Source organism: Asterias rubens, chromosome 7, assembly GCF_902459465.1.
Source record: "Asterias rubens chromosome 7, eAstRub1.3, whole genome shotgun sequence".
NCBI lineage: Eukaryota > Metazoa > Echinodermata > Asteroidea > Forcipulatida > Asteriidae > Asterias > Asterias rubens.
In genome coordinates this window covers 1,254,150-1,280,626 of record NC_047068.1, presented here as the reverse complement: position 1 = coordinate 1,280,626, position 26,477 = coordinate 1,254,150, and the positions used below count along the sequence as shown (strand labels likewise).

Genomic DNA, 26,477 nt, shown 5'->3' with positions numbered 1-26,477 from the left:
GAGGGTGGCCGAGCTCAGCGTAGTCCGGCTTCTATTTCTATGGACTAGTCCTAACTCTTTGTGAAATCGACCCCTGGTGTTATCAAAAGGTTGAAGTGCCTTCATTTAATATACCTTCTTTAAGGTCTGGATCCCAGTTTTAAACTTTCTTGCCAGCAATGACTCTCACCTCTGCATTTTGCTTGAACACAACTTTTATGTTGTTAATTGTGGTTTTTACCTATACTCACCGATGTGTGTGAGCACTGTATACTCGATACTTACCCGAGTACTGTGAAAACAAATCACAGGCATATTACTCGATGGGATTCGAACCCACGACCATTGCAATTCTAGAGCAGTGTCTTATCAACTTTATGTTGTTATTTCTTTCCCTCCTCAGCCATCTACTCTTATCATATGGATCAAAGAATTACAGAAATGCACTTCATCCCTTGGTCAAGAGTTTGAACCTCTCGTTAGAGCTCTTTTGGTAAGAACTTCTCTTATGGTTTCTTTTGAGCCTAGGCAACTAGTGTGATTAGTGTCAACATCATGTCTATTTATTGCTTAGTCAAGTTGCGAATACTGTTTTTTTGTAATTACTTGTTGCCTCGACTACTATGAAAATGGCTGCGACTACCTGCTTGGTGAACCAATTGTATCGCTCATGACTATTCGTGACAGCGTAATTTACTTACAAAACACAATCAGACATCAGTGATACAATCCTGTAAACCTTTCAGCGTGAATTTTACTGTATTGCGCCTGTGGCAAACAATTTGTCACAATACATCTTGGGAGTTATAAAAATTTAGTCAAGACTCGTGTCGAAGTCTGGACTATTTGAGGCACGACTAGTTTCTTTTAGAATTTCTGTGAACACAAAATTATCGTCACTTATGTATGAATGCATTAAATAGTTTAATGACCCTGATGTTGCAGAGTTTTTCGCGAGGGCTAAATGACAACACAGTTTGCAACAGCCAACTGTATTTTCCCTTTTTACATTTATGTATGATAATTTGTTTTGGGACGATTTGCTCAGAAATGTGATTCTTTTATATTTTAATGTCTCTCAACTTGAGTGATACCAGTCTATGGATGTTCAAAGCACACCCAAAACAAAACACTAAGTATATATTTTTTGAATTTCTTATTTGCATAATAATAATAATGTATTTTTATATAATGCTTTACACACCCGAAGGGTGTCTCAAAGTGCTTCGAAAGTTATTACCCCTGTAGCCGATTTCACGAAACTCTAGGATTAATCCTAACTCGAGTTAGGACGAGTAACCCGTCCTAACTTAGGACGGGTTCAATGCTTCCTACGTAACTGGATACGGAACTCAACTCGTCTTAAGTCCTAAGATTAATCCTAAGTTAGGAAGAGTTTGGTGAAATCGACGGCTGGTTACTTGGCCCCTTAAACCATCTCAGTTCACTGGGGAGTATACAGCCTATGCAACAAACATGCACTACTTAGCTAAATCAATCACAAGAACCATCTCTGCCCTCACATATACCCATTTACCCCTGGGAGGAGAGAAGCAATTATAGTTAAATCTTGCTCAGGGACACAAGTGTCATGACATGGACTCGAACCCACACTCTGCTGAACAGATCACCAGAGCTGAGCTCGGTACTCTTATCAGCTCAGCCACGACAACTCACAATTAGTTTGTTTATTTATTTATTATGAATGTAGCGTATCAACTGGTCGGCGAGTGGTCCAAGGCTGATGAAACAGTATCAACTGTTTGTGACTCATCTGATTTCGGCTCAATCTGTGTATCTGGCTGCCGTCCTCACCATGCTGGCCAAGAACCTCCTCCCATCAGATCCTCCACCAGGTAATAACATCAGAGTCTTATATAGCGCACCTCCATTTTAAATTCTAGTAATCTCCGGGGATGGCTTCCCCCAATAGTGGAAGTGTCGTGGCCGAGCGGTTAAGAGCACCAAATTCAAACTCTGGTGTTTCTGATCAGCAGAGTGTGGGTTCGAATCCCCAGCCGTGACACCTGTGTCCTTAAGCAAGACACATAACCATTGCTTCGTCCTTCGGATGGGACGTAAAGCCGTTGGTCCCATGTGTTGTTTAAACGCATGTAAAAGAACCCAGTGCACTTGTCGAAAAGAGAAGGGGTTCGCCCCGGTGTTCCTGGCTGGATTGGCAGCATATTGCGCCACAGCACCTTGTAAACCATTACATTGTGCTTAAGGATTAGGTCTTATATTATCTCAGAAATCGCCCCCACTCCTTGCAGTAATAATACCTGGCGCTTTGTATCCTTTGGCAAAAGGCGCGTTATAAATACGGTTATTATTATTATTATTAATAGAAACAACCACCTTAGAAATGCTGCTCAGCGCACTGCCGTTAAATGTAGAACCAGCAGATATAACAACAGTTGTATCCCCAAATTGACTAGTCTGCTTAATCACAATTCTTAGGTTTTTGTTGTCTTTGGTGTTCTGTTTTCTTAACAATTCTCTGGCTGGCCCAGTTTTTAGTTTTTGTTTTTAGTTTTTAAATTGACTGTTTGTTTTTATGTCTTTTCTCGTCTTTTGGGAATTTGTAGTGCCTTTTTGGTTAATTTTTTATACCTGCTCCCTTGTGTAATATGAATATGTTTAACGTTAAAGTTTTTGTCTTGAATTTTAATAGATTTATAGTAATAATTATTGTTTTTTACTCTTTGAATATGTGCATCCGCAATTCGGCTTTTTGGCCGCCATGTTTGCATTTTTAATAAACCAATAATAATAATAATAATAATAATAATAAAAAGTATCTACCAAACAAGGTACTCAAGGCGCTGAGTATATACAAGCTTTCAGAAATATAGGTTATTGCAGTGATGAATTCTGAGACCCAATTACTTTGCACTTCATAAGGTTTACAAGGTGCTACGGCGCATACAGTAGCCACAGCCAGGAACACAAGATAATGATAGTAAAAGCTTCCCTTGAAATATTACCTACTGAGGTGCTGTAGTTTTTTAGAAATTAGTAAAACAATGTCACAGAAATACTTTTTGTCTCAGTTTTAGCGTGTGAAAACATATTAACCAGTTATGGTATAGTTTGGTATAATATCATAACTGGTTAATACATTTTACATGCTAAAATAATTTTTTTCTCACTGAGACAAAAATTATTTTGTGACTTGTTTTACTCATTTTTACTCATTTCCCAAAAACTAAAGCACCTCAGTAAGTCATATTTGATGGGAATCTTTCTACTACCATTATCTTTAAACCCTGTAAGTTTAATGAAAATCTGTGGACATTTTGAAAAAGTACCCAAAGCCTTAAAGTCTGCATTTGTAATAATGATGGCTCCTTTTTTTCCTTTTTGCTCCATAGCCATTTTGCATTCAAATCCTGAAGAGCTGGTGGCTGAGCATGAAGCTATAGAGAGGTCAAAGTTCACATGGGTACACGAGACACTAGGCATGCTTCTACATGTCGCACCAGCGTAAGTAAATAAGGGAATAAAAGGGTAGCAACGAGTTCTTAAACGGCCGTTTAAAATTGACAGAATCGTTGTTATTGCACCGCAAGGTTTTAAACGGACGTTTAAGAACAGTCGCTACTCTTTTACTCCCATTTATAAATGCCCTTTTGTTAAAAAGCGTGAAAAAATTTCAATAATAGACACTTTGACAATTGAAAATTCGAAGTTAAAAAAAAAAAATCAATGCGCGTGGGTTGTGTGTACGCGCGCGCTTAGAAATAGATTACGCACTAACATGAATTTTCCTTGATTATTGTTTGTCTTGAACAGAACTCCCAGACTCCTTCTCCCAGTTTTAACCGACTGTTTTCCCTGGATCAAGGGATCATCTTACATAACAGTAAGTTGTGGAATTATAAAGATATGATATAGTAAGGTTTGCGGTAACACCATGTAATGATAGTCTGTAATTGAGTTATCATTATACAATCGAAGTCTTATATAGCGAACGTATCTACCAAACAAGGTACTCAAGGTGCTTAGCATATACATTTATACAGAAAGATAATAATACAAATAATAATAATATCAAAGTCTTATAGGGCACGAATCTACTAAGCAAGATACTCAAGGCGCTGAGTGTATACAAACTTTCAGAAAGATATGTTATTGTAGTTATGAATTCTAAGACCCAATTATGTAGCACCTTATAAGGGTTTACAAGGTGCTACGGCCGTATAGCAGCCATAGCCTGGAACACAGGGGCGAACCCCTTCTTTTTTCGATAAGTGCACGGGGTTCTTTTACATAAGCTACACATCACATGGGACCAACGGCTTTACGTCCCATCTGAGGGATGAAGCAATGGTTAAGTGTCTTGCTTAAGGACACAAGTGTCACGGCTGGGGATTCTAACCCACACTCTGCTGATCAGAAACACCAGAGATTGAATTCGATGCTCTTAAAGCCATTGGACACTTTCGGTAAACAGTATTGTCCAAGGCTCACACTTCGTGTATCACAACTTATAAATAAAATAACAAACCTGTGAAAATTTAGGCTCAATTGGTCTTCGGAGGCGGGAGAAAATAACGGGAAAACCCACCCTTGTTTCCGCACGTTTCGCCGTGTCATGACATGTGTTTAAAATAAATCTGTAATTCTCGATATCAAGAACTGATATTGTTTTAATGTTTTCTCAAAAAGTGAAGCATTTCATGGAATAATATTTCAAGAGAAGTCTTTCACCATTACCTTCTGTAAACCCTGTAACTTATTTGTAAATCTGTGAACTTTTAATTTTTTTTCTGTTCCGAAAGTGTCCAATGGCGTTAACCGCTCAGCCACAATACTTCCAAAGATCTATAGGTTATTGAAAGTTATGAATTGTGAGACCCAATTATATGTAGCACCTTATAAGGGTTTACAGCAGCCAGAGTTGGGGTGGTTCTGAAAAGAACCATAGGTTTATCTTGTTGAATCTGATATGACAAAGATACAATTGTTAATTTTAAAGACATTGGACACTATTGGTAATTGGCAAAGATCAGTCTTCCCATTTGGAGTATCTCAACATATGCATAAACAAATGAACCTGTGAAAATTTGAGCTAAATTGGTTGTCAAAGTTGCAAGATAATAATGAAAGAAGAAAAAAACCTTGTCACACGACGTTGTGTCCTTTCAGATGCTTGATTTTGGGACCTCAAAATCTAATTCTGAGGTCTTGAAATCAAATTTGAGGAAAATAACTTCTTTCTCGAAAACTACGTTACTTCAGAGGGAGCCGTTTCTCACAATGTTTTATGCTATCATCCTCTCCCCATTCATACCAAGAAAGGTTTTATGCTAATAATTATTTTGAGTTCTTACCAATAGTGTCCACTGCCTTTAGATAGATCCCCATTGTTTTTTATATTCATCTAACTAATCATTTCATTTTCATTTCTGTCTTTTCTGTGTCTCCACATTAGAATGGCTATGTAAAGAACCTGTTAGAAATCACTGGTTATCTACCTGAGCTGAGAGTCAAAATATTAGAGCTGATAATCCATCGCATGACGGAACTCGATGTAAGTACAGTTGTTGGGTTAAAAATGAGTCTGTGGGTGACTTAACAACTTTTTCAAATGATACAGAAGAGACTTGTGGAGACATTTTAATATGTGTGGACTGGGTAAAATTAGCCATAGTTTGAGATATTTTGAGAATTTTGTGAGTTTGGATTTTTTTGTTAAAAATCATAAAAAAGGGGATTTTTTTCAGAATTTGTGTCAATAGGCTTATGTTTCAGTGAATGTAAGGGGATTTTTTTCAGAATTTGTGTCAATAGGCTATGTTTCAGTGAATGTATGGTTTCAAATGATACAGAACAGATATTGAAGAAAAAAGATTCTTGCAGTCTGGGTAATTTGCGATGGTCGTGGGTTATCCCCAACCCCCTTCCTTGCATGGTCAACCCTGTCCCCTGTAAATATACGGTTTCAAGTTCTCAAATCAATCAATCAAGTTTATTTCCACAGTATCAAAAATCACAATCAAAATCAAATCAAAGAGAATGTAAGTTGGGTGTTAAAGAGAAGGTACACGTTTGGTAATTACTCAAAACAAATATTAACTTAAAAACTGACTTGGTAACAAGCATTGGAGAGCTGTTGATGGTATAAAACAACGTGGGAAACAACTCCCTCTGAAGTAACGTAGTTTTTGAGAAAGAGGTAAATTCTCACTAAAGTAATAAAAGACTTCCAGCTAGAAGTCTTTTATTCTTATCTGAAAGCACACAATTTCGTCCAACAAGGGTGTTTTTTCTTTCATCGTTTGCTCGCAACTTCGATGACCAATTGAGCCCAAATTTTCACAGGCTTGTTTTATTATGGTTGTGATGGGATACACCAAGTGAGAAGACTGGTCTTTGACAATTACCAAACGTGTACCTTCCCTTTAAGAGATAAGTACCTTCCCTTTAAGAGATAAATAGTTGTTTGAAGATTAATTAAATGAATAAGAAGCATTGACATTTATGAAACTCTGGAGGGACCCACAAAGAAGCAAAGCTTGTAAGGTTATGGTTCCCTGAGCAAGCTTGTGGCATTGAGCCGATAACTGTTTTGATGTTTCATCGATGATACCACTCCAGGTATGAACAATTTTCCTGAAAGGACAGGTGAGTTCAAGAAGGCTCAATGCGCAGGCTGCAAACAATGATCCAGAGAACACCATTGAGGAAATTTTATTTGTGCGGAACGGGTTAACTAGCTATAGTTTGAGAATTTTGTGAGTTTGTATTTTGTTTTCAAAAATTGACGAAATCCACCATGCCAGTATCGTCAAATTTTTGAACTTTGAGCCAAAATGTTATGTTTTCAAATGATACAAAACGGACCATGCCGGCTAGGTCTAATTTATAATCTTTGGTTCAAATTTTGTTTGGTGATTTTATAGTTTCAAATGGTTTAGAATGGTGTACTGGAGAAATGTGCGGACTGGGTTAATTAGCCATAGTTTGAAGTGTATTTAGAATTATGTGAGTTCTAATTTTCTGTCAAAAATCACCAAAATTGTAAAGTTTTCAGAATTTGGGTCAACATTTGTTGGAATGGTTTCAAATGATAAATGCCTTGCACCATCTACTTTCGTTGACAAGCCACAGGTGCATAAGTGGTTTACTCTGGGGGCTATTCCCTCTTCTTCTTGGAGAAGGTTCCCTTCATGAATTCATTCAGGGATTTATTTTAATTTTCTTGTAGGCAAATTCTCCTAAGGAGGATATATGGGATGCTGAGAGTATTGCTGAAAGCGTTGACAAAACCGACAATTCTGGGGGAGACGACATGCAGTTTAAAATGGTAAACTAATCCTCGATATATTTCCACTCTACTGTCATATATGATTTGAGACATTGTATGGTGAGGTATCAATACATATTTAGTTTGTGGTAACACCATGTGTGTATCTACTTGCCAGGTAAAGTTTGTTCTTAGAGAACTGTCTTTCTTTATTCTACTACCGCAAAGTAGATTTATCTGATGTTAGGGAGACTTCTCAGCTCTGAAAAGAACTGTCCTGCTTTTTAACTACTACCCTGGCGGATAGTATAGAAAAATTGGCTGGGACTACTACTTTAGCTTATAGGATCGTAATTAACTGCACTACCGCGGAGTGAGTTCTTGAGTTGGTCTAGCTTTCGACTAGCTTGCTCTAGTCATCGTCAAGAGACTGGAGACTTTACTGTCACATTACACTCCTCCAAGATTTCTTCGGTCCACACTCGCTTGAATGTTCTCCAAGTAAACAAAGTTCTAGGTCAAAAAGCTTCCAGTGTAGCTGGGCCTATGATTTAGAAATTTTTTCGTAAAGGTCGAAAGACTAAACTTTTTCCCCATGTTAATTGGTTTCTAGTGCACTATGATTATGATGGAATATTGCCTTAAAAATGTTAAATGTTATGTTATGTTACGTTAGCCAGACAAAACATTCCACTACTTTAGTGATCACTAAAGTAGTGGAATGTTGCCATCATCAACGCACCACATGGCACTTGCAGTAGTAGTGCACGTTCACATAAAACATGGACACGTACGCGCGCGTATGTTAATGAAATACGTTCATCTGAGATCTGGGTACCAAGCTACAAACCACCTATGTGGACACCTTGTGCTGGGACTCTGGCCTGCGACGGGCAAACGTGTTTGGAGGGCCATCATCCGCTGCTCCGCATAGACTGAATTAATTTTTGACATTAGTGCGGAGTGCTATTGGCTTGCGCGAAGTCACAAAATTGCCATTTTAGAAGATTGCGCCCAACAACGATATGCAACTCTATGGTCACACATCATCAACCTACTTATGATAATGACAAGAACCTGACACTATTTTCACTGATTCAGGACGGAGTTGAGGAAGGAGGCGGCCATGTTGACAAAGATTGCATCAAGGATGCTGGTGATGAGAAGAAGGCAGCCGTCAAGCACGAGATGGGTGACAAGCTGGACACGCTCATGAGCACCATGATGGTATACATCAAAGAGTCATGCTTTAAGAACGGTAAGTGATGCTTGTTATAATAATATACAGGGTGTCTAAGAAAAACACTAGACACTTTTGAATTGGCTGTCGAATAAAAAATATATGATTCTGGGGGAATTATTGTTTTCCCCAATAGATTTGGCGCTATATAAATTGTTGCCATTATTATTATTTATTATTATAATGTACTTTATTAATGCTGTTAAAGGCCCTGGACACTATTGGTAATTGTCGAAGACCAGTATTATTCATGCTAAAAGTTATTTTGAGTAATAACCAATAGTGTCCACTGCCAACTGTTAATCATTATCCCCAGCCGTGACACTTGTGTCCTTAAGCAAGACACTTAACCATTGCTTTGTCCTTTGGATGGGACGTACATAAAGCCGTTGGTCCCATGTGTTGTGTAACGCATGTAAAAGAACCCATGCGCCGTAGCACCTTGTAAAACCCTTATAAGGTGCTACTTAGTTGGGTCTCAGAATTCATCTCTGCAATAACCTATCTTTCTGAAAGTTTGTATATACTCAGCCCCTTGAGTACCTTGTTTGGTAGATCCGTGCGCTATAAAAGACTTTGATATTATATTATTATTATTTCCTTAGATGAGTTCCAGTTAGAGGGAGCCAGACTTCTCCACAAACATCTCCTTCAGGTCTTTGACAAGGTCATCTTGCCGACCCACGGCTCAAGCCACGTTCAGTATCTACTCTTCTACTTCTGTAGCTTCAGACAGGTAAGACGCTTTGAGGACGGGAAACGACCAAATTCAAGTTTAGAGGGTTTGGGTACTTGTTGTAACACAAAACACAAAAAGTATACAAGCTGTTTCTTCTCCTTCTTCCGTGTAAGTACAGACTCAATTACATGAGCAAAAGCGTACTGCGAAGGCGTGCATGAGTTGCCTGGCAAATGACCAGACATGTGCGGTTAAAAAGTGAAAACCATGATGGGTGGAGCTACATCGGCTGTTTAACCCTCAGAGCTGCCTTGAAGGTGTCGAGGGATGAGTTTAAAGCTGGATCCTTCTGTAGATTGTTCCAATCCCGGATGGTGCGGAGGAAGAATGAGTTGGTGTACACTGGTTTGTGGGATCCTGAAACGAGAGCACCATTAGTCCCTGGTCATTGGGCCAATAACATTCCTGTGATCTTTCTCACCTCCCTGGGGAGTATATTACAGACATGTGCTACCGTGGTGCTCCAAAGAATTTTTCAAACACAATATTAACCTCTACCATCGCAGGTACTCATTTATATCCCTGGGTGGAGAGAAGCAATTATAGTGAAGTGTCTTGGTCAAGGACACAAGTGTCATGACCACGATTTGAACCCACACCCAGATAGCTAAAACATCAAAATTTGAGTGTGGTGTTCTAGACCCGCTAAAAAAACATACATTATATTTGTACATTATATTTTCTTTATTTTCTTCATGCCTTTCTGTTTTCACGTATTTCTAATCGGGCAATTGCAGAAAGCTTTCTGGAGTATTACTGTGGCGAATGCCATGACCGGATGGCACACCCAGATGACTAAACCACTAGAACTTGAAGTTTTTGCTCTAAACTGCGCCATGACACCCTAAAAAAACATGCATTATATTTGTGCAGGATGTTTCTTACGCCTGTCTGTTTTCATGTATTTCCAATTGTGACCCGCTACGTGAAAATGAGTCAAATGAGTCACATGTCGCCCAATCATACTTATGTCTAATTTGTATCCTTTCGCAAAAAATGATGTGTTGGCTAATTTCAAACGGGAGTAACTCAGCGACGTGTCACACCCCACAAGCTTAGACATACCAAATTACTGCTGCTGGTGTGTTCTGTCCAGCCATGCATACAATTGTATTCTTGAAATTGTCAACATCTGACTCATTTTCCTGTAGCGGGTCACAATTAGGCAATTATACAGTTATAGAGAGCTTTCTGGAGTAATGCCATGACCGGGATTCAAACCCACACCCAGATGACTTAACCACCATAATTTGGTGCTCTAAACGGCGAAGTCATGACAATATATTGTCATTAAATTTGTGCTGGATGTTGCTTTAAACGCCTTTCTCGTTTCATGTATTTCCAATCAGGCAATTATAGAAAGCTTTCTGGAGTATCTGTGGAAGCGCTTCACCAATCCCAACACACCGGCAATCCTACGTCAAGCTACTGCCTCCTACATAGCAAGCTTCATCTCTAGGGCAAACTTCCTTCCACACAGGTAAACCTCGACTCATTTAGCTTCATTGGCTTCCCGTCCGGCAAATAATTCAACTTAAGGTCGCACTCCTCATCTTTAAATGTCTGCACCACACAGCTCCACAATACCTTCATCGCTGTATCCAACTTCATGTTTCTGGTCGGTCCGGTCTTCAATCCTGCTGTGATAGTACGCTGCTGTCGGAACACAGGTCCAAAAACACGGACAAAGCCTTCACAACTCCCGGCCTGAAACTGTGGAACAGTATACCATTTCGCATCAGAACACTGGACACTGTTTCGTCATTCAAAAACCACTTAAAAACCCACCTGTTCCCAGTTACTCTTTAATTGTATTTGTTTTTCATTGCCTGTTGTTGTTGAGCGCCATGATCTAGATGGAATGGTGCTATACAAATCTGGTTATTATTATTGTTATTATTTTGGGGATTTTTAATGCAAGTTCGCCCAAAACAAGGCTAAAGGCCTGGTCACACAGGCACGAGAACGAAAACAATAACGATAGAAATGCACGCCCCCAATTGGTTGAATGAGCGTGGGCGCATTCTGCGTGGAGCATTTCAACCAATCGAGGGCGTGCATTTTTATCATTCTTGTTTCGTACTCGTTGTCGGGGCCTGTGTGACCGGCCCTTAAAAGGCACTTTTGGTATGAGGCTACAAGAGGAACAATTATTTAATGTGCAAAGAACTCGGGGAGCTGAAGGTAGGAGTTGATGTTCCTCTTAAAACAGTCTAGATTGTAGGATGGAGGGAAACATGCACCAGGCAAGGAGTTCCAAAGAGATGCAGTACGTGGAATAAAGCTGTTGGAATGGCTCCTCTACATCTCAGCAGATCAAGAGTGTATGGATTAGAAGAAGCATCAGGTTTGCTTTGTAGCTTCTTACCCCTGTCTTTCACGGCAGTGGACCTCACAATGTTTTATACTATCAACAGCTTTCCATTGTTAGTTACTTAGTAGGGTTTTTATGCTGACAATTATTTTGAGTAACTACAAATAGCATCCGGTGCAATAATTTGTTTCAATTTGATCTTGACTTTGTCCACAGTACGGTGACAGCATGTTTGGATCTCATGGTTGGATGGATTAACTATTACATCGAGAAGCAAGAAAGCAATCCTAGATTACTACAAGACGTCAACGTACATGGACCGTTTTATTCTCTCTGTCAGGTAACACCCGTTATAGACAGGCGTTCCAGAGTCGCGCCGAACCAAATTATTGAATTAAGCGCATGAAAAAAGTTCAGCGTCTGAAACAATTAGGAGCGACTTGACGCGCTAGAAGTAAAAAAATCGACTGTTGCAGTCGTTCGAAACAACTCTGGAGCACCTTGGTCGCTGAAATACCAGATAGCAGTGAAAGAAAAAACACCCTTGTCACACGAAGTTGTGTGCTTTCAGATGCTTGATTTCGGGACCTCAAAATCTAGTTCTGAGGTCTCGAAATCAAAGTCATGGAAAATTACTTCTTTCTCAAAAACTATGTTACTTCAGAGGGTGCCGTTTCTCACAATGTTTTATACTATCAACCTCTCCCCATTACTTGTTACCAAGTGAGGGTTTATGCTAATAATTATTAAAATTTATGGTCGACTCTTTCCGGTTTTGTTTTCAGGCGGTGTTTTATATTTTTGTTTTCCGCCATCGCCAACTTCTGGAGGACAACAAGGGTCTGCATTATGTGATGGGACTGAACTTAGAACGTATTGTCACATGTCGACTCAATCCGATCAGAGTATGTCTGCCGTCCATAGTCAATGTGTTTGCCACTCTAACCAGGTATGTTGAAACAACAACAAATGTTTTTTTAATTTCATGCTACTTCGCTACGCTCATACGCATGAAAAACAGTTTGGTGTTAATGGACACGCCATAATAAAGGAAAAAGGAGGCAATAGGATTTGATTCGAATTATTTATTTACAGCATGGGATAATGGTGGGATCACAAACACCGAGTCTTAAAATTCCCTTTTTTAACTTCCAAATTTAAGGAATACAGCACTGGATCATCTGATCCTCGTGTATCACTTCTGGTCATCTGACCAACATAACACACTCAATTGGTCATCTGACCATGTCGGATCATTTTATCATCTAGCTCGTTCGTGCACAATTTCAATTACATGTAATCTTATTCAACTTAGTCGTTTCTGATCATTCCTTGCAGAATCATTCCTTGCAGATGCAGAATCTCAATAAATTCGAATTAAGTACATCAAGTCTCTTATAATTAGAACAAAAATTTCGTATAGGTTCAAATTAAGTACATGTCAAACTCTCCTTAAATAGAACAAAAATCTCACAAAATCTCAAATCTCTGGACGAGCCACCTGGCTGTTTCGTAGTGTTAAATAGTAATAGGAAAATTCTGATGCAAATCATTTTACACAGCCAAATTTCGTATATGCACAATTTGCTCCTTAAATTGTTAATGCAGAATTCCAATAAATTCAAATAATAAGTACGTATCGACTCTCTTATAATAGAAACAAACTCGTCTGTTCCTTAAAACATATCAACTCTCTTACAATAGAAAAACTCTCTTATTATACTGGACGGATCACCCGACCGTTTCGTAATGTTGAGTATCAATAGAAAATTCTAATGCAAATTATTCTACACCGCCAATTATTATACAGTAAGCCTACTCTTTGAAGAGTGTTTTTGACAGGTCTAGTCTTTGTTTGATATCCCATTTGACGTATCTGTTTTTAGCCTCAGTGGTCTTCCAGCGACCTTGTTGCATTATCAAAGCTTCAGGAACATGTTTGTTAGCTAGGTGGGAAGCCCCGCCTGATCTTAGGCTATGAAGGCCATATACCTTGGGATCGGTTACGCCTATGCGCCTGAGGGCCTCAAAAAACAACTCTCTGCACCTAGTGTAACTTAAGGGTCTATCAGCGCCAATTTTGTACGTTTTTGTACTGGACAAAAATATAACAGGGGTGAACAGATATTTGTCTTGACCCAGATTGATCCCGGCAGCCTCTAAAAATCGGCGTAAAATCGCAACTGGTGAGTAGGTGTCCAGTGTGTCGCAAAGAAAAGCAGTACTACCATCCCTGAAAATGTCGGTTTTTGATTTTGGAATAAAGATTGAAATACCCTTATTGTTTGGCAATTCAGATAAGTGGGTAGCCTTCATACCTGCCATCTCATTGTGACGAAAAAGGAGAGCATATTTGAGGGAGACATAGCAGGCAGATCTAAGATCTAAAAGTGAGGCATCAGGACCCGCGAAAAGGTCGACAATGGCTTTGACTTGACTTAGGGAAATTGGCTGTTTTTGTGCGGGCGGATGATGTAGTTCCCGCCTACCGCTGACTATCACATGTTGAATGATGGGTGCATCAAGCGGGTTACTTTTGACATTAACCAATGAATGTAACCATCTCAATGAAGCAGCAGTAGAAATCAAAGCACTATCAGAGTTTGAATGGGATTTTATATGTGACAGGTAAATTGCTAACACTTGTTCAGAAAAGGGGAGCATCGGAGGAATACCTTGCAATTCTAACCAGGACAAAAATTGACGACATTTATAGAAATAAGCCATAACCGTACCCTCGGATTTAGCAAAGATTACATCTAGCAGCATTATTTCTTTCTTGGCTTGGAAATGGAGGGGGAAATCGAGCCAAAATGGGTGGTTTCGGACTATCTGTATGCACAAAAAAGAGAGGAAGAATTAAGAATGAAAATATGTGATACTCACACTGTACAAGAGTGAGAAGGGATTAAACTGGAACAAAGTCTAGATATGCGGCTGCAACGCAGCCATCGAAATCATTTGAACCAAGTAGGGAGTTGTGATTTCTGCCATGTTTAAGTGCGAGATAACCAACTTCAGTAATGAGGTCCTTGACCCAGGTACGGTATTGGGACCATAGTAAAGGCCAGAAGGGTTGCGAAGGCCACCAGGGGAAAATTATTACGCCTTTACATTTGCAAAGATGCATGTGTTTAAGGGTGGATGCCACTAAGGCTACAGGGGGAACCAACAATGCATTTTCACCGTGCCAGTTCTGGGCAAAGGCGTCTACACCCGAAGAACCTGGGTTCCAAAAACGAGAATAAAATCGGGGCAGTTTAGCATTGTAAAAAGTAGCAAAGCAGTCAATTGTGAATGGACCCCAGTGAGCATTGATAACAGAGAAAAACTTTTCTGAAAGGGACCAATCGTCCGTCTCGAGAATCCTACTGACAAAATCAGCCTGGTCATTTTTAGCCCTGGGTATCCACTCAACATCAATGCGAATAGAGTTGTTCAGACAAATATTGAAAATATCAACAGCCAGATTGTTCAGATTTGGTTTCATACTCCCGGACTCGATAATTTTTGCTGCACACTGACTATCGGTAAGCAACTTCAACTCAGTGGCATGAATCAAAGGGAGGAAAGACAAGAGCGCAAAGCGAATCGCCTCGAGCTCGCGCCAAGTGGAACTTTGGACTGATTCTGTGTTAGTCCACAATTTGTGGGCTGTGTGAACCTCGTTACAGATTATAGCACCCGCACCTGTGGAGCTGGCATCTGAGCAAATTATCTTGTTAACAACTCGGTGAGCGAAAACAAAACGAACATTCAAAATTTTGGCATTAGCTCTCCAAAACTTAACTTCAGAAAGACAGAAATCTGTAAGAACGACTGGAACGTTTTCATCAAAGGCGGCTGCGATTGTCATTTGACAGTGACGAGTCATTAATCTAGAAATACTACCAACAACGGGGGACAACGAAATAATTTGGCCTACGAATGAATGCAAATCTCTTATTGTGAGAGGTGTATATTGCTGTAGAAGAAAATCAATGGATTTATTAATCTTAACAATCCTACGATCAAGAATCTTAAGTGTGCCCTGTGCAGTGTCCCATCTCATACCTAACCAATCAATAGTAAATACAGGGCTCCAAATACTCTTAGAAATATTGTATACAAAACCTGCTTCTAAAAGATCAGAACGAATGTGGTTAGAGATGTTTAAGGCAATCTGGTTGTGTTTTGATGATTCCATTGGTCTAGGGATGACAATGAAACCATCATCCAAGTAGAGAGCTATTAAAACTCCACATGACCTCCAGTGGGTGACCAAAGGTTTCAGAGCTTTGGTAAATATGTAAGGAGCGGATTTGAGTCCGAAAGGCAGAACTGTAAATTCGAAATGTCTGACTACCCCGTTAATAGACCAAGAAAATCCCAGAAAGCATTGGGAGGCAGGGGCAATGTCAAAATGATGGTAGCCCGATTTTAAATCGAATGTAACCATGAGAGCATTTTGTGACAGAAATTGAATACCCGATTTCCAGTCGTCCAATTTAAAGCGCGTTTTTGGTATGAATTTGTTGAGAACGCTGAGATCAAGAATAAGTCTATTTTTCTTCGAAGCTGAGCATGAGACAGATAAAGGGCTGTTCACGTAAGAAGGATGAGATTTTTCTGAAATACGGGAAGAAGCCAGTAAATCTAAAATGGAATCTGTTACAAATTTGGCCTCGCGTAAGGCCGACTTATTATTCCTGAAAAACATAGGAGGGGGTTCCTCTTCAAAAGGGATTACATAACCTTGCTCGATTATTGATAAAATCATGTCAGGGGAACCTATATCACGCCAGAATTGAACATGTTGTTTTAGTCTCCCTTTAACTGGTAAATTATCAGACTGTAAGGATGCCTTTTCAGGAAAACAATGTACCTTTAGAACGTCATCGAACTTATTGCGAATATTGTCTTTACTGTGCTTTTGGCAATGTTGAGGCGGTGCTGGTACTGGCGGTATCAAAAGACCCTGTCGGGGCAATTCCCTGGTTGCCTGCTTGGGGCAATGCTCTCTGGAACTGGTAGGATGGGGCGTGCCATGATGGGAATGGAGGTCTCTGCCCGGTGAAAGGGACGGCTGGTGTGGGTCTTGCCTGATTTCGGTAACGTGAGTAGGTGTTGGAACCAAAGGAGTAGGGGCAATTTCTGGACCAATGGCCAGACATTCCACAGGAGAAGCACGACTCAAAAGACGGCATGCCTGGAAAAAAACCACAATTTTGAAAAAAAAGAGAGAAAGAAAAACGGCGACTGGAAATACTAAATAAAATATTTTAATTAATTTAAACCCTTTGCCCGGGGATCGGGAGGGTGGGAGGGCACTAAGTCAGGTTTAAAGTATTATTGTCAAAGATAGATGATACTCGGTGTGTTTGTGAAATCACCTGAATGGGGAAGCTGAGAAAGCGCTTCATTTATATAGGGGTACGCTTGAATGAGTTAGACTATCAAACACAATGGTATGGGTGCATCTCTGCCGCAAGGAAAGCATAAAATGCAAATTAGAGAGAAGGCCTATGGCGCGCCAAACAGACAAAACTAAATTTTCATGCTACTTCGCTACGCTCATACGCATGAAAAACAGTTTGGTGTTAATGGACACGCCATAATAAAGGAAAAAGGAGGCAATAGGATTTGATTCGAATTATTTATTTACAGCATGGGATAATGGTGGGATCACAAACGGCCTTTGAAAATTGACAAAGTATAATAGGTAGGGGTTTAACAAATCGCTTTACAATACCTCGAAAAAGATGGCGATCAGGATGACCAAATGTGGGCCTAGAGCCACTCTGCTGGTGTTGCGGAGCCTCATTCCGTCGCCGCTTGCGCGACTCTATATCTTTTAAAGCAGCTTCCTCTGCGACGAGCACCTTTTTCTGCTGTTCAGCAGTCAGTTTGTCGACGTTGGTTTTGTCTAGATGTGACACGGTGCCCCAGCCGGCCTTGCTGGAGTCGGCTATTCGAACTTTCTGCTTTCTTTCGGCAATCAGGGTCGTCCCTTCTTGTACGGCTTGTAGGGCTGCTTCGATGTTGATATCGACGGTCAAGGCAGATTGGATTTTGCAAAGCACAATCTCGAGTTGTCCGCAGAATTCGTACTGGGCGATATTGCCTGGTCTTGACAGATCTTTGGCTTCAAGTTTGAGTTTTAGTTCTTTCAGCGCTGTAGTGTCATTAGGTGTTTTGTTGATAGCGCTAAACTTAGCGTCGAAATAGTCTTTAAACTTGTCAAAAATTTCGGCGGTTTGTACGTGGTCGCTTGAAGTAGACATGTCAGGTTTAAAGTATTATTGGCAAAGATAGATGATACTCGGTGTGTTTGTGAAATCACCTGAATGGGGAAGCTGAGAAAGCGCTTCATTTATATAGGGGTACGCTTGAATGAGTTAGACTATCAAACACAATGGTATGGGTGCATCTCTGCCGCAAGGAAAGCATAAAATGCAAATTAGAGAGAAGGCCTATGGCGCGCCAAACAGACAAAACTAAATATTTATTGTTAAAGGAACAATACAGAATTTGTAAGAAAACAAAATCCTGAGGATCACAGATTTACATCAAACTTACACGGTCTAATGATGATAATAGTAGAAAACATCCCCTGAAATATTTCTGCCTGAAATGTCACATTTGATGAGAAATCTTGGTTAGTGCTAGACACAAAAAAAAAGTTGTTTTTCATCATTGTTCCGCACGTACTGATTTGTTTGAATTGTCCATCCCCTGCCATTTTGCTTGGAAGCTGGAGTAACTTGCCTACTGACCTTAATTGTACACAGATACGAATAAAAACAGGCAAACAAATTATATTTTGATTGATTTCCACAGCCTCTGAAAACTGTTGCCGAAAAACTTATGGCTAACCATTCACACACTAAAATGCTTGGGATACACATGACCTCTTATTTGGCCATACCTGGCTTCTTCTACACCATTATACACGTGACACAATAACAAATTATCTGAGTCATACTTATGTTTGAATTGTGCTAGAATTTGGTTGTGATAGTGTTGACTCACCTATCTCAGCTATGTGTACGGCACAGACAGTAAATAGTGGTACGGAGATAATATGTGACCTCTCAACTACCCTTGGTTGTTGGTCTTTCTCTTTCCCATCTTACAAACAAAATTAATTGTCTAGTATGAAGTTTGTTGTTATTTTATTGCATGTGAGGATAACTATATTTTTATTATGATGTGAGACCAATACTTCAAATTCCTGGGACCGTTTTTATTCTCTGTCTAAAAAAAATTATTCTAATTAAACTTCGCTTTTCTTGCGAGCTTCACAGTTCTTTCGTCCATGAGCAAGTTTGAGTGTGCACCATGGTTAAAGGAACACGTTGCCTTGGATCGGACGGGTTGGTCTATTAAAAGTGTTTGTAACCGTTTGTTATAAAATGCATATGGTTGGAAAGATGTTTGAAAAGTAGAATACAATGATCCACACAAATTTGCCTCGAAATTGCGTGGTTTTCCTTTCCTGCGAACTAACACGGTCGGCCATTTATGGGAGCCAAAAATTTGCCTCCCATAAATGGCCGACCGTGTTAGTCGACGAGGTAAAAGGAAAACCATGCAATTTTGAGTGATATTTGTATTCTACTTTTACAACATCTTTCTACCCATATGCATTTTATAACAAACGGTTACAGACGCTTTTTAAAGACCAACTTGACCGATCCAATGCAACGTGTTCCTTTAACTAAAGGGTTACTATTTTGACTGGAACCCAGGCTGGTCCACCATTGGTTGATTACTGTAGTTGACCATTTGGAACCAGCCTCATGATTCATGACCATGGTTTCTTCCCTGGTCCCAATAGCCTATGCTAACATGAATAAAGCGCAGAGGGAATAAGTGGCACCATAGATAAATCGCAGAAGGCAATGGATTGTTGATCTCCGTGGTACCGATGGTTGACTAGGCATCTAAATGAGTATGTATGTTGCTGCGCATGTATGTTGCTGTTCAGTAGTCGACTCAATGTGCGCACTCAAACTTGCTCCATTATAGGCCTTTATAAGTAGTCATTAGTCAAATGAAAATACATGAATTTTGTTAACCCTTTTGCTTTTCACAGAAAATATCAGATCGCATACTGTTATACAATCATGGAACGTAACAATCGGTCGTTACATCAAGTGACCAAGCTGCACTCCAGCGGGGCTGTGATGTCTCTCTCTTCAACCAACTCGCTGGACTCCTTCTTCCCTTTTGATCCCTACTTGTTACCAAGGTAATGTTTCGTTTTTAAATTACTTTCCTTATATCTCGATTGCCTTACCCTCCACTTTAAAGGAATATTACAGAATTGGTTTTGCCTGCAAAAAAGTTGCCGGCAGTGTGAGCACTTTATGTAATCCATTATATACATAAACTGACATACCTGTAGAAGTTCGAGATTGATCAGCCATCTGGGTCATGAGAGAATAGTGAAAAACTAAATTCAAATTTTGCATTGCATCGATACCAAAACAAAAATGAGTAAAACGCTCACTGAGCGTGATAAACTCCAAACGCGCAATTAGATTATTTATTTCTCATCAAATATGAAATTTCAGAAAGAAATATTTCAAGGGATGATTTCTACTATCATCATCATTAGACCATGTAAGTTTTATGTTAATCTGTGATCTTCATGATTTTTGTTTCTTACCAGTTCTGTAACATTCCTTTAAAGGGACATATTGCCTTGGATTGGGCGAGTTGGTCTATAAAAAACGTTTGTTGTAAATGCATATGTTTGAAAGATGTTTTAAAAGTAGAATACAATGATCTACACAAATATGTCTTGAAATTGCATGGTTTTCCTTTTCGTCTGAACTAACACGGCCCGCCATTTTGTTGCGTCAAATTTTTGACTCCGTAAAATGGCCAACCGTGTTAGTTGGCAAAGTAATTGGAAAACAGTGCAATTTCGAAGCATATTTGTGTTGATCATTGATTGATTTGTGCTAGAATTTGGTTGATAAATGCTACTCCTCACATTTCTCAGCTATGTGTACGGCACAAACAGTAAAATGGAGGGAGTGACGCAACCTCTACTCAGCACTCATGTTGTTGACTGAAATTGCGTTCTCCCGCTACAGTTTTGTTTAGTGGTTGGACTGTTGGAATTGGATATAGGATAAGGCCGAAGGTGAGGGCCTTTATTGCACGGCCACGACCCTGCAAGTGTTTAAACGGCAGTTTAAGAACGAGTCACTACTCTTTTATTCCCATTCATAAATGCTATTTTGGTAAAAAGGCGTATTAAAGTAGGAAACTCTGTAAAACTTATCTGCTTTCCGACCGCCTTGAACTCTGCACGTGTGGTGCATTTATTTTTTTTGATATTTATTTGTGCGCGTAGTTATGCATACTCGTATCCATGGGCTAAAGTGGCGTGGCGAGATCGATCAACCCTGGGAACGAAGTTGTGGTCTAACCCGCACAATGCTGTCGGAAAACAACCGCTCATAAACAGCTCCAGCTGGTCATTATCAACTGTTTAAACACCCCACGTGACACGCTCTCCACAAATTGAAATAGCGAAACTGTGCGGGGTATTTATGAATAAGTTTTGTTTTTACATTGTTTAGGTCTGGTGCGTTTATCAATCCTATGTACAGACAATGGGAAGGCTGCAAACCTGAAGAGGAGGCTTCGGCTAAAAAGGTAAGTGACAGCAAGTTCATCCTGGATTGCCTCCTGGATTGGATTGCCTTTTGAACATGGTATTTGGCTTTTTTTGATGGCTGAAGCATCGCCGGATCTGAATGCATGCTCCTTAGCAAGAAAGTCGGTACGAACTGACAGGTCAAACCATGGTTTGTCATTTGGGTACCTTTTCACCGTTTTCTTAGGAATGCATAACTCTTCACAGAATTTAATGTAGTCCATCCATTATTGGCGAGTAATCATTGATTTTGCCATTTATTTTACAGAGGGAGGAAGAAGAAGATGAGTTTGTGCAATACGAAGAGTGGGACAAAGACCTCCCCCTGGGGATTACACCAACGAATGTAGCGTGCATCTCACCAGGTTTCAGGAGCTAAACAACCCCACACCCTGGGGGTTACACCAATGAATGTAGCATGCATCTCACCAGGTTTCAGGAGCTAAACAACCCCACACCCTGGGGATTACACCAATGAATGTAGCGTGCATCTCACCAGGTTTCAGGAGCTAAACAACCCCACACCCTGGGGATTACACCAACGAATGTAGCGTGCATCTCACCAGGTTTCAGGAGCTAAACAACCCCACACCCTGGGGGTTACACCAACGAATGTAGCATGCATCTCACCAGGTTTCAGGAGCTAAACAACCCCACACCCTGGGGATTACACCAACGAATGTAGCGTGTATCTCACCAGGTTTCAGGAGCTAAACAACCCCACACCCTGGGGGTTACACCAACGAATGTAGCATGCATCTCACCAGGTTTCAGGAGCTAATCAACCCCACACCCTGGGGGTTACACCAACGAATGTAGCATGCATCTCACCAGGTTTCAGGAGCTAATCAACCCCACACTCTGGGGATTACACCAATGAATGTAGCATGCATCTCACCAGGTTTCAGGAGATAAACAACCCCACACCCTGGGGATTACACCAACGAATGTAGCATGCATCTCACCAGGTTTCAGGAGCTAAACAACCCCACACCCTGGGGATAACACCAACGAATGTAGCGTGTATCTCACCAGGTTTCAGGAGCTAAACAACCCCACACCCTGGGGATTACACCAACGAATGTAGCGTGCATCTCACCAGGTTTCAGGAGCTAAACAACCCCACACCCTGGGGATTACACCAACGAATGTAGCATGCATCTCACCAGGTTTCAGGAGCTAATCAACCCCACACCCTGGGGATTACACCAACGAATGTAGCTTGCATCTCACTAGGTTTCAGGAGCTAAACAACCCCACACCCTGGGGGTTACACCAATGAATGTAGCATGCATCTCACCAGGTTTCAGGAGCTAAACAACCCCACACCCTGGGGGTTACACCAATGAATGTAGCTTGCATCTCACCAGGTTTCAGGAGCTAAACAACCCCACACCCTGGGGGTTACACCAATGAATGTAGCATGCATCTCACCAGGTTTCAGGAGCTAAACAACCTCACACCCTGGGGATTACACCAACGAATGTAGCATGCATCTCACCAGGTTTCAGGAGCTAAACAACCCCACACCCTGGGGATTACACCAATGAATGTAGCATGCATCTCACCAGGTTTCAGGAGCTAAACAACCCCACACCCTGGGGATTACACCAACGAATGTAGCTTGCATCTCACCAGGTTTCAGGAGCTAAACAACCCCACACCCTGGGGATTACACCAACGAATGTAGCGTGCATCTCACCAGGTTTCAGGAGCTAAACAACCCCACACCCTTGGGATTACAACAACGAATGTAGCTTGCATCTCACCAGGTTTCAGGAGCTAAACAACCCCACACCCTGGGGGTTACACCAACGAATGTAGCATGCATCTCACCAGGTTTCAGGAGCTAAACAACCCAACACCCTTGGGATTACACCAATGAATGTAGCTTGCATCTCACCAGGTTTCAGGAGCTAATCAACCCAACACCCTTGGGATTACACCAACGAATGTAGCTTGCATCTCACCAGGTTTCAGGAGTTAATCAACCCCACACCCTGGGGATTACACCAATGAATGTAGCATGCATCTCACCAGGTTTCAGGAGCTAATCAACCCCACACTCTGGGGGTTACACCAACGAATGTAGCATGCATCTCAATAGGTTTCAGGAGCTAAACAACCCAACACCCTTGGGATTACACCAATGAATGTAGCTTGCATCTCACCAGGTTTCAGGAGCTAATCAACCCAACACCCTTGGGATTACACCAACGAATGTAGCTTGCATCTCACCAGGTTTCAGGAGTTAATCAACCCCACACCCTGGGGATTACACCAATGAATGTAGCATGCATCTCACCAGGTTTCAGGAGCTAATCAACCCCACACTCTGGGGATTACACCAATGAATGTAGCATGCATCTCACCAGGTTTCAGGAGATAAACAACCCCACACCCTGGGGATTACACCAACGAATGTAGCATGCATCTCACCAGGTTTCAGGAGCTAAACAACCCCACACCCTGGGGATAACACCAACGAATGTAGCGTGTATCTCACCAGGTTTCAGGAGCTAATCAACCCCACACCCTGGGGATTACACCAATGAATGTAGCATGCATCTCACTAGGTTTCAGGAGCTAAACAACCCAACACCCTTGGGATTACACCAATGAATGTAGCTTGCATCTCACCAGGTTTCAGGAGCTAATCAACCCAACACCCTTGGGATTACACCAATGAATGTAGCGTGCATTTCACCAGGTTTCAGGAGCTAATCAACCCAACACCCTGGGGATTACACCAACGAATGTAGCTTGCATCTCACCAGGTTTCAGGAGCTAAACAACACCACACCCTGGGGGTTACACCAATGAATGTTGCATGCATCTCACCAAGTTTTGGAGCTTTAACAAAAAACATCCAGATCTGTCCTGTGGAAAAGATTGTCGTGGCCGAGTAGATAAGAGCACCAGACTAAAGCTCTGATGCTTCTGTACAGCAGAGTGTGGGTTTGAATCCCGGTCGTGACACTTGTGTCCCTGAGCAAGACACCTAACTATAATTTCCTCCTCCACCCAGGGTTAATTGGGTACCTGTGAGGGCATAATATCTTGTGATCCCCAAGAAATGTATGTGAACATTCAAATGTGAATGGCTTTCCTTCTTGGAGATTGCCTGGAACCAGTTGCCTGTAAGACGTCTCTTGTGACATGGCCCTTACACCAACCAAGAAGATTTGTCCCGATATTGGTACATTTCGTAATATTTATAAAGACTGAAATGTCAATGTATTTATATAACTGGACATTCATGTAGTGTACATATAAACTCAGATGAAAGTCATAAATGTATTCTTATTTCAGTCTAGTCATTTGATATTGCTGCAAAAATGTAAGTTTGTAATGGGCCATATTTGTTACTGCTTGAGGGTGGTCTCAATGATTCATACCCAAAACAGTTATTAAATACTGTAACACATTACCTCCCCAGACATCTAATCCGTACTGGACAATAAGACTTTTAAAGAAGCCGTTTTTATCCACCTCTAAAGCAACTACAAACTACGTCGCAACAAAAGTGACAGAATGCCTATTAAAACTGTGGAAGGACTAATCGCATTTAACCCTGGAAGTGATAAAAATACTATTGAGAGCGCCCTCACGCGGTCAAAAATTCGGTGCATTGAGATAATCAATGTTATTGCCAATTGTATAGACTATTTTTGTTAATAATAATAATAATAATAATAATAACAATAATAATAATAAATAAAGCTAATAAACCGCCTTACATCCATGACTGGACCACAAGGCGCTGTACAAATTAAAGTAGCTCCAAACAAGAGGCAGAAATAACCAAAGAGCATAACAGATTTCTAAAAAGATACGGACCAGAAATACGGACCAGCCAAAAATTTAAACCACAAACCATGAAATTAAAAAAGTTATGAAAAAAGCACTTCTGTGAAAACATTAGTGAAATAATGATAGTAATAATAATTAACTATTCTTGTTTAGCGCATAACACATAGTAATTAAACATGTCCCTAAGCGCTCTAGAGAAAAACGCAACAGAATACAAATACAAGATGTACTGGGTAACAAACAAAAATGGATGGTGCAAATTTAACATCTCTTATATCGTTGTGCTACCCGCTGCCAAAACATAGGATTCGAACTGCCTCTGGCTGCCGGGCAGCCTCGGTAGTCTAGTTGGTAAGACACTGCTCTAGAATTGCAAGGGTCGTGGGTTCGAATCCCACCGAGTAACATGCCTATTTTTCACAGGACTCGGGAAAGTACGTGTACTGAGTATACTCTGCTAACACACATAGGTGTATGGGTAAAACCAAAATTAATAAAAATGGATGAATTAAATGTTTAATGTCTGTTTAATAGTTTAAGTTACAATACTTTAAAAAAAGTGTCCATCAGAAAGAGACGTTAACAATTATATCAGTCCTTTTAGGACTAGTCATGGGATTGTTAGATAAGACTTAGCCCTAACTCCCTATGAAATCCCCCCCCCCCCCAAGAGGATTGTTGTCATGTTAGACTGACAAAAGCTCTACTCAATGAAAAAATGCTAATTTTATGATTTTAGGGTTCGATTTCATTAAAGCACTATTGATTCATCGAAGGACTAGTCGTCAGCTATTGCCAAAATGACTTGTAATGTGAAACCCCACTTTGCTGAGGAACTTTCCAAATTTTCAGTATTTTTTTCAGGTTGTGCGGTGAAAAATACTTTTGAGGTCCCCCACCTTCCCCCACGTTACTTTTAAAATTAATTTTACTTTTTCTTTTACATCCAACATTTTACGTTCCTTTTAAAGCCAGTGGATACTTTCGGTAAACAGTACTGTCCAATGCCCACACTTCGTGTATCACAACTTGTATATAAAATAACAAACCTGTGATAATTTAGGCTCAATCGGTCATGGGAGTCGTGGGGGAAAATAACAAGAAAACCCACCCTTGTTTCTGCATGTTTCGCCGTGTCATGACATGTGTTTACTATAAATCGGTAATTCTCGATGTCTAGAATTGATAATTGTTTTAATGTTTTCTCAAAAAGTAAAGCATTTGATGGAATAATATTTCAAGAGAAGTCTTTTACCATTACCTTCTGTAAACCCTTAAAGTAATTTGTAAATCTGTGAACTTTTATTTTGTTTTCTGTTCCGAAAGTGTGTAATGGTCTTGTACACCCCTCCCCCTGTCTAGGTTTAAATGTTGAAAACCCTTGGGCAACCCCTTGGCATTTATAGGCACTGGACACTATTGGTAAATTTGCACTCAAATAAAAATTGGGGGGGGGGGCATAAAAACTTACTTGCTAGGCCCCTA

General features: G+C 40.5%; 1 protein-coding gene across 1 annotated transcript in view; it reads left to right on the top strand.

Moving 5' to 3' along the window:
- The window catches only part of LOC117292463 (RNA polymerase I-specific transcription initiation factor RRN3-like), a 30,235-nt gene extending 4,943 nt beyond the window's left edge, over positions 1-25,292 (top strand). The window contains exons 4-17 of the mRNA XM_033774507.1: positions 383-472; positions 1,691-1,835; positions 3,354-3,465; positions 3,775-3,844; positions 5,417-5,515; positions 7,193-7,291; positions 8,333-8,489; positions 9,077-9,207; positions 10,560-10,690; positions 11,741-11,864; positions 12,310-12,473; positions 19,602-19,757; positions 21,103-21,178; positions 21,448-25,292. Coding sequence (XP_033630398.1) covers positions 383-472; positions 1,691-1,835; positions 3,354-3,465; positions 3,775-3,844; positions 5,417-5,515; positions 7,193-7,291; positions 8,333-8,489; positions 9,077-9,207; positions 10,560-10,690; positions 11,741-11,864; positions 12,310-12,473; positions 19,602-19,757; positions 21,103-21,178; positions 21,448-21,558 — 1,665 coding nt within the window. The 3' untranslated portion in view covers positions 21,559-25,292. The remainder of the gene's footprint in view (positions 1-382; positions 473-1,690; positions 1,836-3,353; positions 3,466-3,774; positions 3,845-5,416; positions 5,516-7,192; positions 7,292-8,332; positions 8,490-9,076; positions 9,208-10,559; positions 10,691-11,740; positions 11,865-12,309; positions 12,474-19,601; positions 19,758-21,102; positions 21,179-21,447) is intronic.
- Positions 25,293-26,477: the final 1,185 nt, after the last annotated feature.